The sequence below is a fragment of the Eubalaena glacialis genome, chromosome 7, assembly GCF_028564815.1.
Source record: "Eubalaena glacialis isolate mEubGla1 chromosome 7, mEubGla1.1.hap2.+ XY, whole genome shotgun sequence".
Taxonomy (NCBI): domain Eukaryota; kingdom Metazoa; phylum Chordata; class Mammalia; order Artiodactyla; family Balaenidae; genus Eubalaena; species Eubalaena glacialis.
In genome coordinates, this window is record NC_083722.1 from 91,551,482 (window position 1) to 91,566,624 (window position 15,143).

At 40.7% G+C, this 15,143-nt stretch overlaps 1 protein-coding gene across 2 annotated transcripts in view; it reads right to left on the reverse strand.

The window, feature by feature from the left end:
• Positions 1 to 15,143, reverse strand: part of EOGT (EGF domain specific O-linked N-acetylglucosamine transferase) — a 30,663-nt gene that overhangs the window by 12,812 nt on the left and 2,708 nt on the right. For both annotated transcript variants that reach the window (XR_009701501.1, XM_061195515.1), the window contains exons 4-9: positions 13,851 to 13,951; positions 13,136 to 13,244; positions 11,193 to 11,287; positions 10,730 to 10,834; positions 6,925 to 7,031; positions 4,173 to 4,276 (exon numbers count right to left, since the gene is read on the reverse strand). Coding sequence is in view for 1 of the 2 variants with exons in the window: in XM_061195515.1 (XP_061051498.1) it covers positions 4,173 to 4,276; positions 6,925 to 7,031; positions 10,730 to 10,834; positions 11,193 to 11,287; positions 13,136 to 13,244; positions 13,851 to 13,951 (621 nt within the window). In the remaining variant the exon portion in view is untranslated. The remainder of the gene's footprint in view (positions 1 to 4,172; positions 4,277 to 6,924; positions 7,032 to 10,729; positions 10,835 to 11,192; positions 11,288 to 13,135; positions 13,245 to 13,850; positions 13,952 to 15,143) is intronic.

Genomic DNA, 15,143 nt, shown 5'->3' on the forward strand with positions numbered 1-15,143 from the left:
TAATTTGCCTCAACTGTAGAACTGCTGCGTTTACAGGGCTGGGATTAAATCCAGTCTCTTTGGTTCCAGACTCCATGCTTGTAACCTCTATATGGCAGTTGCCTTTCAATGAGAACTAGTTTTTTCTGGTACATTTACCAAATGCATTTCATTTTTGAAAAGTAGAAATTAATTACGTGCTCCATCAGCTGAAGGAAGGAGGTCAATTTATTTCGAAATGGTAGAACTTAGATGGAAAAATTCAGCCAAAAGAAGTAAGAAATACGTATTGTAGTGTTACATTCAAGGTCTACAGCTGGTTATACATGACGTTCATTATGTTCATGTCTTTTTATCTTTACAGCATTCTTTTTTTTCAGATTTTGAAAATTTTACGTTGCACATATTAGAGTTATTTCAAAGTTATTGAGAACTGTTAGACGTGGTGATAAAAAATAAAAATTCTTTCCTTCGATGTTTCTCCAGTGCTGTTCTAATAAAGGTCCTTCTCAACACCATCAAAAATTGAATGTCCCTGTTTTGGTTCAATAATAAATAAAGGGCAATTAAAAGAAGTGATTCTAGACAGTTTCCTGAGAAAAAATACTTGGGATAAAATAAGATACCTTTGAAAGGAAAATTTAATAATAAAATAAAGTAATCCTGACTGGTCCCTTTTCAGAGATATCATGTACTATTCAGTAATAACCACCTCTAGAAGTTTCTTCTCTAGAAGTCCCTGAAATTCAAATTATCTGCCACAGGGGAAGGAGGGATTTTCCAGTCTTATGATGAAGAATATCTGGATATTCTTAAAGATGACATAAAATTTCCTGTTGTGTATATCTCAAACTTGAACAACCTATGACTTCGAAATTCCAGTTATAGGAATCTGCCCTGCAGAAATGCTAGGATGACTATGTAAAGACATACGTATATGAAAAGGATGTTCAGGACAGCATTTCCGTAAAGAGCAAAGAACCGGAAACAAATTAAATGTGATCAGGGTGGGGACAGAGGTAAATACACACATTAAGGCTTCCACCAAACATCCATGACATCCAGCAAATGGAATAGCATGCAACCACTAAAGAAATGATAATCCTAAATGTGCTGACTTGGAAAGATGCCCATCATATAATATTACGTTAGCAATATAAGAGAACATATTTTATTTTCTAAAAGGATATAAACATATCCTTATACAAATTTTATATAATATATATATCCTTATATAAATCCTTACCTAAATGTTGTAAAAGGATATATTTACACTTATTAAAATAAAGTCTCCCAAGGGACTCTCACACATGTTAACCGCAGTTACCTTCAAGGGAAATGGAATTGGAGAAGACAAAGGAGAATTTTTTTTTTAACTTTACATACTTCTGTGTTGTTTGAACTCATTATAACCTGGTCTTACTTGCGTAATTAAAAATGGCAATAATAAAGCTATACTACTGTTCCTTGTGTGCAACCCTGCTGTGCCCAGAAATGCATCCGCAGGAGTGTCCCTCATTGCATATGGCTCGAGGTTGGAGGCCCTGCCCAATCCCGCCGAGGAAGCCCCGCGCCTGAAGGGCAGCCAGACTGCTGAGCTTTGTGTGGACGAGAGGGGGAGGCCTCAGAGGCTTCCTCGTGGGACAGTTCGTAAAATGTCCCTAGGATCTGACCTGCGGCCACTGCCACCTCCCTGCTCTTCCCCTGGGCGCACAGCTCGTCCGAGGCCTTCAGGACTGGCTCTATGGCAACACCGTCCACCGTGGGGGGTTTGAAGCACCGCCAGCCTCGGGGAGGCAGGGTTGCTTCCATCAGTGCCTCACCAGCCAAAGAGAACCGGTCGGCGGCCACACAACACCTCACTACCATCGCCATCCAACCCACAGGATTCTGTGGGCCTCAGTTCTGGAACAACCTGGCCCTCGCCTGTCCTGAGACCCTGACTGAGCAACTAGCAAAGGCCTCTCTGACCAAGAAAACAGCCGTAAAATGGACGCACAGAGAGGAGCAGAGGAGGGAGGTCACATCAGGGAGGCCAACCTGCTCGGCTAAATGCATCCTGCACGTCCAGGGCAGTCGAGGTCAGGCTGCACTAACATCACACACCCAGTAAACTGAGCAACCAGGGAGCCCTGTGGTGGCCATGCATTCTCTTCACTCCACCCCAGCAGGCAGCGAGAAGGGGGAGTTTGTAGAAGCTGGCTGGGTTTAACTCAATCCACTAGAGGAAGCCACGGAAAAGCATGCAACAAGGTACAAGGTAGCTTCTGGAAAACTTTCCATCAACTTAACAAGTTCTGCAGGGAAGTACAGGGAGGCGATAAAGCACTGTGGTTGCAGGGCACAGGTCTGGGGGCAGACTGCCTGGACGGGCACCCGTGTCTCAACCCCTGGCTGACCGTGTCATCCTAGAGACACTGCCTGCCGCTCAAAGCCTCAGCTTCCTCATCTGTAAAATAAACGAACAAAAACCCTAGTCCACGGAGGCTTGTGCGCATTAAATGAGATAACATCAAGTGTAATTTAAAAAAAAAAAAAAAAAGCACAACGACCCGAGTTAATCATTCAGGGCTGCCAATAGCTGGTAATGTGGCCTGGAAGCCACAATCTTACGCAAAAAGAGGAAAGGAAAGGAAACATTTGCTCCCTGAAAGATTGCCAAGAAATGGAACTGAGGTGGCAGCAAAACTGGAACACAAGAGGGAAACGAAAATCCATACAAAGAAGGAAACCAAAAGGGAGCATTAGCGTGCCAGGAATATTAGAACCCATTCCCATCAATCAGACATGAAATCAAACTACTACAGGCCTAGGGAGCCATGGTCATGAAAACCTCTCCACACAGCTCTGCGACCAGCCTCCTAGCAGCAAAAAAAGCATTAGCAAAATCAGTTGCCCTTCTGCACAAGAACCTGACGTTCAGTTAACGCTCTAACTCTGCTCTCTGGAAACAAGACAGTACGTCTCCCCTATGCTCTAGGTAGCACTGTTTATCATTTTAAAAGACACCCAATGGGTACACTGCATGTGGACCGGGAAAGAGTACAAGGACTCCTGTGACCAGTTGTGTCTCTCAGTATCCTGGGGGCTTGGCCAATGCAGTTGTTCCAGAAGATATGGGCCCCCATGGGATCTATACCTGCCCCAGGTGGATCCCGTCTCCTTGCATCTGAACTGTGCTATGTGGGCTGCTAGGACTCCCCGGAAGCAATGCCTGATGCTGCCCTGCCAGCAAGCCATGGCTCCCCTGCACTATCCTTCCAAACAGACTCAGGACAAGAAGGGGGCCTATAAGCGCCCTGGGCGTTGGAATGTCTGGCTGACCCTGAGATGACTTCTCCGTGGGTGTTCTCACCGCCCAGGTTAGGCAGCCTTTTGCGTGTACACGATACACCACGTGTTCTCTATACACCACGTGTTCTCCTGCCCGCTGTCGCTGCCATGGTTCACATTCAGAGCCCATGTGCTGTGGACCAGGCATTGTGACTGTTCGCACACGATATGCTTCATCCTCAAAATGACACTGAGGGAGATACTGTAATAATCCCATTTCACAGGTGAGAGCACTGGGGCAACTCCCCGGGGTTACCTGGGACGGTGGAGGGGCCAGCTATGGGGAAAAGCAGGGGAAAGGCAGGCAAAGAAAGAGAGGAAGGAAGAAAAGACTGCACTAAACCCAAATAAGCCCACAGCAGGTGGGATTCAACATGTGTATTTATGTGCAGATACACATGGCACAACCTGGCATAAAGCAGGAAATAACAAGGAAGCTGCAGTGAAGCAAAACGGATGGTAATTACAAGAGGCCAAACTGTAAACAGAGGCAAGCTCTCCTCTCATGGGTCATGTGGGGAGTCACGGAGGTTAAGTGAATGACAGTCTTTTATGCCCATCTCAGAGGAAACTTGAGCTCCACCTGCCCAAAGGGGGAAAGAAATCTTCTACAACCTCATTCTAAAATTCCAGGAATAAAGGTATATGCATACACCTGTACCTGCCCATACGTTATACCTACATGTAAATTCAGCCACACAGAGGCATTCACACACAACTGCACACACATGGATGTATGTGTGTACATGAGTATATGTAAATGTGTGTGTCTTAGAAAATTCCACTACACAAGATCAGAGTTACACAGGTATTGAGAAAGGCAAAGACAGCGCTGAAGCAGAGAGCCTGTTTTTACTTACTGTGTCCCACATCACAACGTGCACATCTGTGCTGAAGGAATTATTAATGTGCTGAGTAATATAAAGATTGATGAAATCACAGAAGTGGTGATACATGTTAACACCTAGGATTGGAAAAAAAGAAATCCATGTTAATTAACCCCAAAGAACAAATGATTACACAATTTTTATTCTACCCCATCTACTTATAGTATGATAGACTTTTAGCTGAAATCAGTGGTGGGGAAATTAAGAGTTTTTCCAAACCTAAAATGATCAGTACACACGTAGTTCTCAGCTGACAGATTGACTGTGTTCAAAAGTTCACTTTCAAATTGGAAATTAGGAATAAATTTTCCCATATACACTAAGAAACAAATGATCATTACGTTCCCAGAAAAAATAACAGAAGCCTATTTAACTCAATATGGGGTAGAACTATAGAACCGTGAAGACTAGTCACTATTTTTATGATCATTTATTGTTTTTCAATCAATTGACACCTGGTCATCATGGAAGTATTGACAATGATTGCAACTATTAACATTTTGGTATTTTTCATTCCTGTCTCTTTTAAGTAATAATCACTACTTATATTGCTTCTTGCGAAAACATTAACCAACTATCATTGAAAAGAGCTGAATGTCTCATGTCCTAATTAAAAGAGCATGAACTCTGGAGTCAGAAGAACTGAGTTGAATTATGAGCAAGTACTCAGGCAACTTTGTAAATTCCAAAGCTTTAGCTTTCCTACCAGAAATCGGAAATCAATATACTTTGGTGCCAGCTTTTAGGTAATGTACCTAAAGTACCCAGCCCAGCACCTGGCACAAAGTGAAAACTTAGTGAAGACCAGCTGGATCCTGCTGGCTCAGAGGAAAGGGGAGGGCGGTGCTGCTGTTTTTAAGTTCCTAAGTCCGGCATTCATAAGAAACTGAACATTTTCTCAATCTCTCTCTCTCTCTTTCTCTTTCTCAGTCTCTCTCTCTCTCTCTCTCTCTGTCTTATGCCCTCTCTCTCTCCCCTTTCTCTTTCTCTCTCCACTTAGGTATGGAGGACCCAGTATTCAACCTGGAAATGTACAAATCTAAATGGGATAAAATTCCAAGAACTAACATTTAAAATATGCACTTTAAAGAAGGGAAAATGTTGATTAAAAGAAAAACAGTGACTCTCAAAAGCAGAAATCATAAAATATTCTGACTTCATTCCCACAGCGAATAATAACGTTGTGTGCCAGAAGATAAGAGTAAAAAGGACTCCATTTATGAATGTCAGGTCATTATGCTATACACCTTTAACGTATGAAGTGCTGGATGCCAATTATATCTCAACAAAGACAAGAAAAAGGAAAAAAATACTCCATTCTTTTTAGACTGGTATCTTAGATGAATGTTTAGAGGGACTTTTTTTTTTCACCCAGAAAAATCTTGCCAAAGAGCATATTTTCAAATAAATAAGAAAAAGAAAGTTCTATGGCAACCCATCCCCTTTTCCCAGGTTAGCACACAGCACACGTTAGCTTTCTCATGAATCGTTCAGCAAGTTTGTAACATTTATTGAGGGATGCTGAATGCACAAAATAGCACTTGGTACCAGGAGGATTTATGAAAGAGGGAGAAAACGCAGGCTCTGTCCTCAAGAAATGGGCCCCAAATGAGTCTTGTTCTGCGGAATACTCCTTCTCTCAAGGTAAGAGTTAATATGAAAAGGAACGCTGGATGACAGCATAAGGTAGAAGAAAAAGGCAGAGTTATGAATATAGGAAAGAAATGACACATGTCTACCCTGGCCTATTATTCCTACTTTACATCCTTTGTTGCATAAGTAGCTACATAAATTTAACTGTTCGCACATGTTCAACCCTTTTTCAGGCAGATCAGTGTTTTCTTTGCCCCATTTTAATCCGCATATTTTAAAAATGGGTCAGGACCTTGAACACAGCAGTTTTACCTGCTCTCATTTCCAAAACCTAAACTTGTCTGATTTCTGAACCTCATACTTTGTAATATAACACTTAGGACTTCAGAAGGCAGAGCACATTAAAAATATGATCAATAAATTCGAGGAATTCTGAAAGATTTGTGACAGGCGGCTCACTACATTTCCCCTTGAGCCCAGCCTCTCATGATTTGGATGTCGTGCGGCATAGAAACCTCCATCTCTTGTAATGAGAGAGATAACGGAGTATGATTTCTGTTGCTCCCCTCTAGGGCAACGAGTTCACAAAGCAAAAGCTGTGTTTCCATGTGGAGAATTAGAAGCTATCACCGTAAGTAGGAAAATAATTTTAACTTTTTTTCAAGAATATATGGCAGAGCTAACTTCCAAAAGAATTTTAAGTTAACTTTAGCCATGGAGATGATACCAGAAAGTTTGCCAGAAGAGGTCATGGGCCTTCCTTTCCCACCTGCACTATATACATGGCTTTTAATTTTTAAAGAGTTCTACTGAAGCACAAGCTAAATCAAGTGATTAGAGAAACCACATGGGGTAAATGTAGTTACAAAAGGGGTACCCAGTCTTGCTCCTCTCATCTTTTGATTTTGATTGAGTCATTTGATATCAATGTGAAAGTTTCTTCTAGCATGCCAAAAATATAAAACAGTGGGAAGTTCAAATTAGTTCACTTCTTCACAAGAAGAAAGCAAAAAGCAGATCTATTGTTCAATGTCACATTGCTTGCCCCCCAAATTATAGGAATACATATATCAAAAAAAGGAACAAAACCACACTAACCAATAAATAAATAACAGACAAATTAACTTCTCACCTGCATCTAATTTCATGAAGTAGGTTGGTTTCTCAATAACAATGTCACACTTAGCATCTTCTATTGGTCTGAAGTTGAGCTGAGTATAGCTTTGTAGCTCAGCAAACCTGGAATTAAGAATCAAGAGATACTTTCAAAGGGATCCTCCTGGACTTCCTACTGAAACCTTGTAACTTAGGATCTGTTCATTAAGCAGACTTTATTTCTAGAAAACACTCTTATAAAGACATGTGGAACTTCTCAAACTTACTAACATTTATGTAACTTGATATCGATTTTAATGTTGAGACAAAAAGCAAAAATGATTTTAACTTTCAGCCTAATGTGTAAGACCAACTGGGAACTTTGCTGACAAAGAAAAAATTTACACATAGAGTTGGCCATAAAACTCTACCAGTAAAGTGGGAAGATTAAAAAAGGTTTCTTGCAGTCTGACGAGGCTCAGAAGTAACACTGACCCAGAGAACCTTCTTGGATTCTGAGAAAGGTGGCATTTCTAGAATTACCAAGCGCCTAGAAAAAACAGCAGACAGCTATGCTTCCCAGAGGAAAAGAAAGTCTGTTTCTCGGAAAACAACTTTGGAAGCCACTTGGTACAATTTTCTTCCATACAAAAGAAGACAATCACAAGTTAACCTAAAGATCGCTGTAACTCTTCATCTTTGAGACCATGTCTGAGGTAAGACAAATATCAAATAGAGCCTTTTAAAACACACATAATGCTGAAATATTTATTTGTAGTGACTTCAAAAACAGGTCCACAAATTCTGTGATACTTCTTCCTTCAGGAGGTAGAGATGAATATCCTCCCCTGGAGGGTGAGTTGGACTTACTGACTCACTTCTTTTTTTTTTTTTTTTTTTTTTTTATTTATTTAATTTATTTTTTGGCTGCATTGGGTCTTTGTTGCTGCGCACGGGCTTTCTCTAGTTGTGGCGAGCGGGGGCTACTCTCTGTTGCGGTGCACGGGCTTCTCATTGTGGTGGCTTCTCTTGTCGCAGAGCACAGGCTCTAGGCGCGTGGGCTTCAGTAGTTGTGGCACGCAGGCTCAGTAGTTGTGGCCCGCGAACTCTAGAGCACAGGCTCAGTAGTTGTGGCGCACGGGCTTAGTTGCTCCGCGGCATGTGGGATCTTCCCGGACCAGGGCTCGAACCCGTGTCCCCTGTATTGGCAGGCAGATTCTTAACCACTGCGCCACCAGGGAAGCCCTAGTGATTCACTTCTAATGAGCAGAATATGGCAGAAGTGATGGTGGTCACTTCCTAGATTAGGATATACAAAGATCAAGGCCTCCATCTTGGGACATGCTTGTGCTCTCTCTCTCTCTCTCTTTTTCCCTCTCGCTCTCTCTTTCTCAGACAACACGCTCTTGGGGAAGCTGGCTGCCATGCTGTCAGTAGCCCTAGGGAGAGGCGCATATGATAAAGAAATGACACCTCTGGCCAACAGCCAGACAAGAAAACCCAAAGATGACACGCGAGCTTAGGAAGCAGATTCTGCAGGCCCAGCTGAGCCTAGAGATGGCTACAGCCCTGGTCAACAGTGTGACTGCAGCCTCCTCAGAGACCCTGGCCAGAGCCACCCAGCTAAGCTGCCTCCAAATCTCGGCTGTCAGAAACATCGTGAGATAATAAATGTTTATTGTTTTAAGCTGCTAAATGTCTGAGTAATTTATTATACAGCAATAACTAATACAAATACACTCTAGGGAACTATCATGATATCAAAAGATAGTGGGAGGCAAATATCAAATATTTATTTTGGATCTCAGATATCCAAGTGTGCTAGGAATCAAAATACCCACGAGAAAACAGGAACTCCTACTGCAAAAGTCTGTTAAGTCAAGTAAGATCCTGCATTGCAGAGAGTAAAATGATAGACTGTTATCCTGAATGGTTTACTTAGCATGAATGTTTGACCTCAAAAATGAACTCTCTTTGACATAAATCATAGCACGATTTTTTTTGATCTGTTTCCTAAAGCAAAGGAAATAAAAGCAAAAATAAACAAATAGGACCTAAGTAAACTTTTTTTTTTTTTGGCCACTCCAAGTGGCGCAGCATGTGGGAACTTAGTTCCCTGACCAGGAATCAAACCCGTGTCCCCTGCAGTGGAAGCACGCAGTCTTAACCACTGGACTGCCAGGGAAGTCCAGGACCTAAGTAAACTTAAAAGCAGTTGTAAGCAAAGGAAACAGTCGACGAAATGAAAAGACAACCTACAGAATGGGAGACTATATTTGCAAATGATATGACAGATAAGAGGTTAACATCCAAAATATATAAAGAACTCATACAATTCAACATCAAAAAAACAAACAATTCCATTAAAAGATGGGCAAAAGAACTGAGTAGACATTTTTCCAAAGAAGACACGCAGAGAGCCAACAGGCACATGAAAAGATGCTCAACATCGCTAATCATTAGGGAAATGCAAATCAAAACCACACCTGTCAGAATAGCTATCATCAAAAAGAACACAAATAACAAATGTTGGCAAGGATGTGGAGAAAAGGGAACCCTCATACACCTTTGTTGGGAATGTAAATTGGTGCGGCAGTTACCAATGGGGAGAGGGAATTGCGGAGGGGCAAGATAGGGGTAGGGGATTAAGAGGTTCCAACAATTAGGTATAAAATAAATAAGCTACAAGGATATATTGTACAACAGAGGGAATACAGCCAATATTTTATAGTACCTATGAATGGAGTATAACCTTTAAAAATTGTGAATTCCTATGTTATATACCTGAAACTTATATAATATTGTACATCAACAATACCTCAATAAAAAGAAAAAAATGAACATTATATGAGTGTCCTGTGTGACTGTAAAGGGGAGCATGACAATTTCTAGGATGACAGAACAGCTCTGTAGCGTGATTGTAATAGTGGTTACATGTACCTAAGCATATGATATAAATTCTATAGAGCTATACATCCCCCTAAAAAATAAAAAATGCATGTAAGCATTGATGAAATCCAAACGTGTTTAGTTAATAATATTGTACCAATGTCAATTTCCTGGTTTGGATCATTGTGCTATGGTTATGTAAGATGTTATCTTTAGAGGAAGCTGGGGTAAGGGTACAATGGAAACTCCTTGTACTATTTTTAAACTTCTTGTACCACCTTTAAACTATTTTTAAATGTCTACAAATCTCAAGTTATCTTAAAATAAAAAGCTTTTTAAAGTACCCTAATTCTTTAATATCTAGAGATGGTAAATTTCTTGATAGAACTAGTTCAGTATTCAAAATGTTTTAAATCAAAATGTGTTCTCCAATCTTTATATAAAGTTCAAAAAGCTTATCAAAGGTGCTTAAAGTCAGGGTAGTGTTTACCTTTGGAAAGGAGGGTTGGAGTTGTGTCTGGAAGGGAGCCTGGGTGGGTGATGGTCTATTTTTGACCCAGGTAAGAGTTACTCAAGTGGGTTCACTTTTTCATAATCCAAACTGTACATTTCTCTATATGCTTGGTATGTACTTCAATAAATGTATATTTTTTAAAAATGTTCCCCAAAACACATGCAGAAATTATGAGGAGTTAAAAAAATTCAGTTTTGAACTTTTTTCTTTCATTAGCAAATAGTAAGTACTATATCATACTTCCTAATATTTTATAAATATATATTTAATTCAGATACAACTGATGATTCACTCTGGAGCCACCATTCCCCAGAAGCTCAGGCCAAATTATCTACAAATGGAGTAACATTTTCCATTTGAGAGTCCCTACCAAAATCTGCAAGTACCAATAATAAAGACAAAAATTTCAGAAACATATTTTCCCAAAAAAAAATCTTACCAAGACTGCAGAGGGCTTTTGCGCTGGCCTTGAGACATCAACATACGAATGTCAAGTTTACAGTGTCCTCCAATTTCCCCACTCTGGAAAAAATCTTCCTTAAATCTGGTGTACAACAAAAAATTAAGTTGAGTTTGGAAAATTGTTTCATGACTCTGACGCGTGGGTTGTAACCAAAGTGGTTTGCCAATTTCCAAAATCAGTTTTTCATTAGAAGTTAACTCTTTATAATAGAATATTTCAAACATACACAAAAGTAGCAAAATGGTATAAGGAATCTAATGTACCCATCACCCAGCTTCATAATGATCAACTCATTATGACCAATGAGGGTCATCCATCCCCTCCCCCATTCCCCAACCTCATCACCATATTATTAGGAAGCAAATCCAAGGCTTGCAAGTCCTGAAACTGCAAATATTTCAGGATTTCCCTTAGATTTTAACATCTACCACTGAAGTACCTGTCGTGGTTTCTCTTGATGTTTCTTAAATCAAGGTAGAGATTGGTCGCTCTGCAGTACTGAAGGTAACGGGAACACACCAGACTTGAGTCATTCTGAAATAAGGTTGAGAAATAAGAAAAAATAACTGCGATTATTAACAATTCCAGGACAGACCGGACTTGCTTGACATCATGCTGACAGCATGTTGCCTACAGGTTCCAACCACATGATGTGATGAAAAGTGCTTCCCGATGACCACTTCTGTTTAAGGATTCTTCTCCCAGGCAGACATTGGCCAAGCATACTTTTACCAATTTGCACACTTTTAGGTTACTACGACGCACCCTTAAATGTTCTATCACCTTCAAACTTTAGAGAGTCAGCAGCTGTATTTGTGGTTCATTTCACCCTCCTGGAAAAAAAATAATGCACTCAGAACCCTCACTAACCCCACAGCTATGTGAAAAAGCATTTTCCAAAGACCAGCCAAAGGAAACAAGGAAGAATGCCCACGTCAGAGTCATTAAAATGCAAGGCAGGAAGGGCAGTTTGCCAATTTGAATTAGAGGTACTTTCTGCAAACCTTAAAACCTGTGGGAGTCTCTGTCTCCACAGCAGTGTGAGAGCCATGTTTTCTCACTCACTGAAGTAAAGGAGTTTTTGTTTGTTTGTTTGGTTTTGGTTTTTTAAATAAATTTATTTTTATTTTTGGCTGCATTGGGTCTTTGTTGCTGCGCGTGAGCTACTCTTCGTTGCGGTGCGCAGGCTTCTCATCGCGGTGGCTTCTCTTGTTGCGGAGCACGGGTTCTAGGCACGCGGGGTCAGTAGTTGTGGCTCGCGGGCTCAGTAGCTGTGGCTCACGGGCTCTAGAGTGCAGGCTCAGTAGTTGTGGTGCACGGGCTTAGTTGCTCCGCGGCATGTGGGATCTTCCCGGACCAGGGTTCGAACCCATGTCCCTTGCATTGGCAGGCGGATTCTTAACCACTGTGCCACCAGGGAAGCCCCTGAATGGTGTTTTGGAATCTGGAGTTGGTAAGGGGTCATACCCTGATAGCATAAAACCTAACAAGGCAGATCTTGGTGAGGAAAGCATTCTGCAAACTACCTTGGAAGAGGTGTGCGAGGTGGAGATGGGGCCCTTCCCTGCCCTTTCCACATGAACAGCTAAACTCCAGCCAAAGTGTAAAATGTCGTCTGTTAAAGACACCCCTCAGCAGTGCAGGTTAACGCCTTGCCTTCATCTTCCGGTTCAGCCACCTTGCTAGAGTCGCTTGAAGTTCTTTCACGCGACACCCTCCAAAAGCACTATACAGCATCTATTCAGTTTTTGAAAGCAGCTGGAGGCCATGTCCTCCTTTCAAACATATATCAGATTGTCATAGTTTGAGGCAATTAAAATATTTCTGGGTTTAGAGTTATTCCCCCCAACATATACTAAAGAAGAGAGGTTGATAAATTACATCTTTATAAATGCCCTTGCAAGTAGTTTGGGACACGTGATACACCCTCACCATGCTGTGTTTGTTAGCACTTTGCAGCTTGCAAAACACTTTTCTGTATGTTTGCTGGCTTGATTCTCACAAACAGTATAGCAGATAGGCAGGGCAGGTATTACCGATGCCACTGGACCAGACTGTGAGGGATTCCTTTCATAGTGCCATCTATCTTGTTTTTATATTATGATCTAACCACTATGAGTGTAGGGGATTAAGAGGTACAAATTATTACGTATAAAATAAGCTACAAGGATATATTGTATAACACAGGGAATATAGCCAATATTTTATAATAACTAAAAATGGAATATAACTTTGAAAAGTGTGAATGTGAATCACTATATTGTACGTCTGTAACTTATATAATATTGTACATCAACTATACTTCAATAAATAAATGAATAAATAAATACTACGGGTGTTTCTGAATAAACACACTCGTTTATGAAGGGGTTAAACACCCACCATTCCCTCCGGCTGGCAGAGCACGTTGAGTTCGTCCAGCCGCTCTCCAGAATACCCAAAGTCGGCTTGCTTCCAGAATATTTCCTGGGCTGATTCAAGAGTGTCCGTCCTGTTTGAAAACAAAAAATTCTGTGATATTCATCTTTTTACTTTTTCTGGACCTTAACTTTTCTTTCTAAGTGTTAAATTGCTAGAAGTCAGTCATTATTTTTTTTTAAGTAAACTATCATAATTTAAAAATCTATCCCTCACTACAGGAAGTAACCAAAATAAGTTATTTATAGACTTACTCCCTTATAATAAAAATACAAAATGGAAAGGTATGAAGTTAGGATCATCTGGAACTGAAGATAATGAACTGTTAATTACTGTATTTTCTTTACCCCGTTAACCCTGCGTGTGTTGGAAACACGGATTATACTTAACTCTCTTCTCCAGAACCAAGAGGAACCATCCATTTATCTTCTTAGCATACGCTGGGGGAAAATATTTTCTGTGATCCATACTGTTTTCTCCCTCTGGCAGAGGAAATGAGAGATATTCCTGTCCCAGTGGGAGACAGTCAAGTTGAACTCATGACTGTGTAAGCAAATTAATATCTAAAGGAATTACTATCTAATACCAAAAGAGTCTAGCTGGAAATTGGAGCCTCAGCATACACTGCAGAGAAAGGAGAAAAAGTACAGGGGAAGAGGTATTCCATCCAGAAACTTACCATCCCATATCCACGTAGGTGCAAACAGGGTAACTAAACCTGAACTCTGGTCTGCAGGATTTCTCATAACCCCAGCAGTACTTTAAATTTTCTAAGTGTTTCTGGAACATAAGAGGTATATGTTTAGCCTTGTCTACCTTCTTCTGACATTTAGAGAGGACTCAGATTTTTTCCATGAGGAAAACAAATCTTTATAGAACTTTCACCTTCATGTTTTATAATACTTATTCATATAATAGAAATAAGTAAATTCTAAAAAAAGCAGTCTCAAGTTTCTTAACAACAATTATCCTTAATCACCAACCCCTCCCCCACCAGGTCTGTCCTCCCACCAAAAATCTGGGTTTTAGCTAGACTACCACAGATCATTTGAATTGCCATTTTTTTAACTTAATTAATTAATTAATTTTTTAATTGAAATATCGTTGATTTATAATGTTGTGTTAATTACTGCCATACAGCAAAGTGATTCAATTATATATATATATATATATATATATATATACCCACATCCTTTTTTTAATTTATTCTTTTCCATTATGATTTACCATAGGATATTGAATATAGTTTTCTGTGCTCTACAGTAGGATCTTATGTACCCATTCTATATATAAAAGCTTACATCTGCTGACCCCAACCTCCCACTCCATCCCTCACCTAACCTCCTCCTCTGAATTTCCGGTTTCTTGAAGTGGCTTAATGAAATCAGTGAGTAAACTGATCCTAAAATCAGTCCCTAGAGAGTCACAAAAATTGGAATTTCTATCACCAGAAGAATCACAACTAAACCGGGCGGATCAGCACCTTTACTCATCAACTGAGATCAGCAGAGATCCCGGAAGATGTCACAGCTCTGCAGCCCTTGGGGGATACAGCAGCTGCTGCCGGCCAGGGAGCTTAGGATGCTGTTCTGCGAGGCCCCAGGAGCAGTCCTGATCTGATTCCCAGCCCTGCCTCTCCGCATGCTTCCTGTGCCAGCACCATGGGAAAGGAAATGGCTCACAATGCCCTGCTTTGATCTCTGAGGCCTCGTGAGATGTCTGAATGGGCTCCAATCTGAAACCTTTCCAACAACTCTAAAACAGAAGGAAGGCCGCAGTAATAGTCTTAATTATTTGGACACAGAGGTGGAGGTGTTATTACCAAAATGAAGTGCTGTGAGATCCTCTGAAGTGCAGATTAAGAAAAGAGAGGGGTGAAATTCTCCAGTTACTTGTAACTAGATATTCTTTTCTGCATCAAATCTAATTCACTTCATTTACAGAGTATACAAATAGTATAGGCTGCCTATTT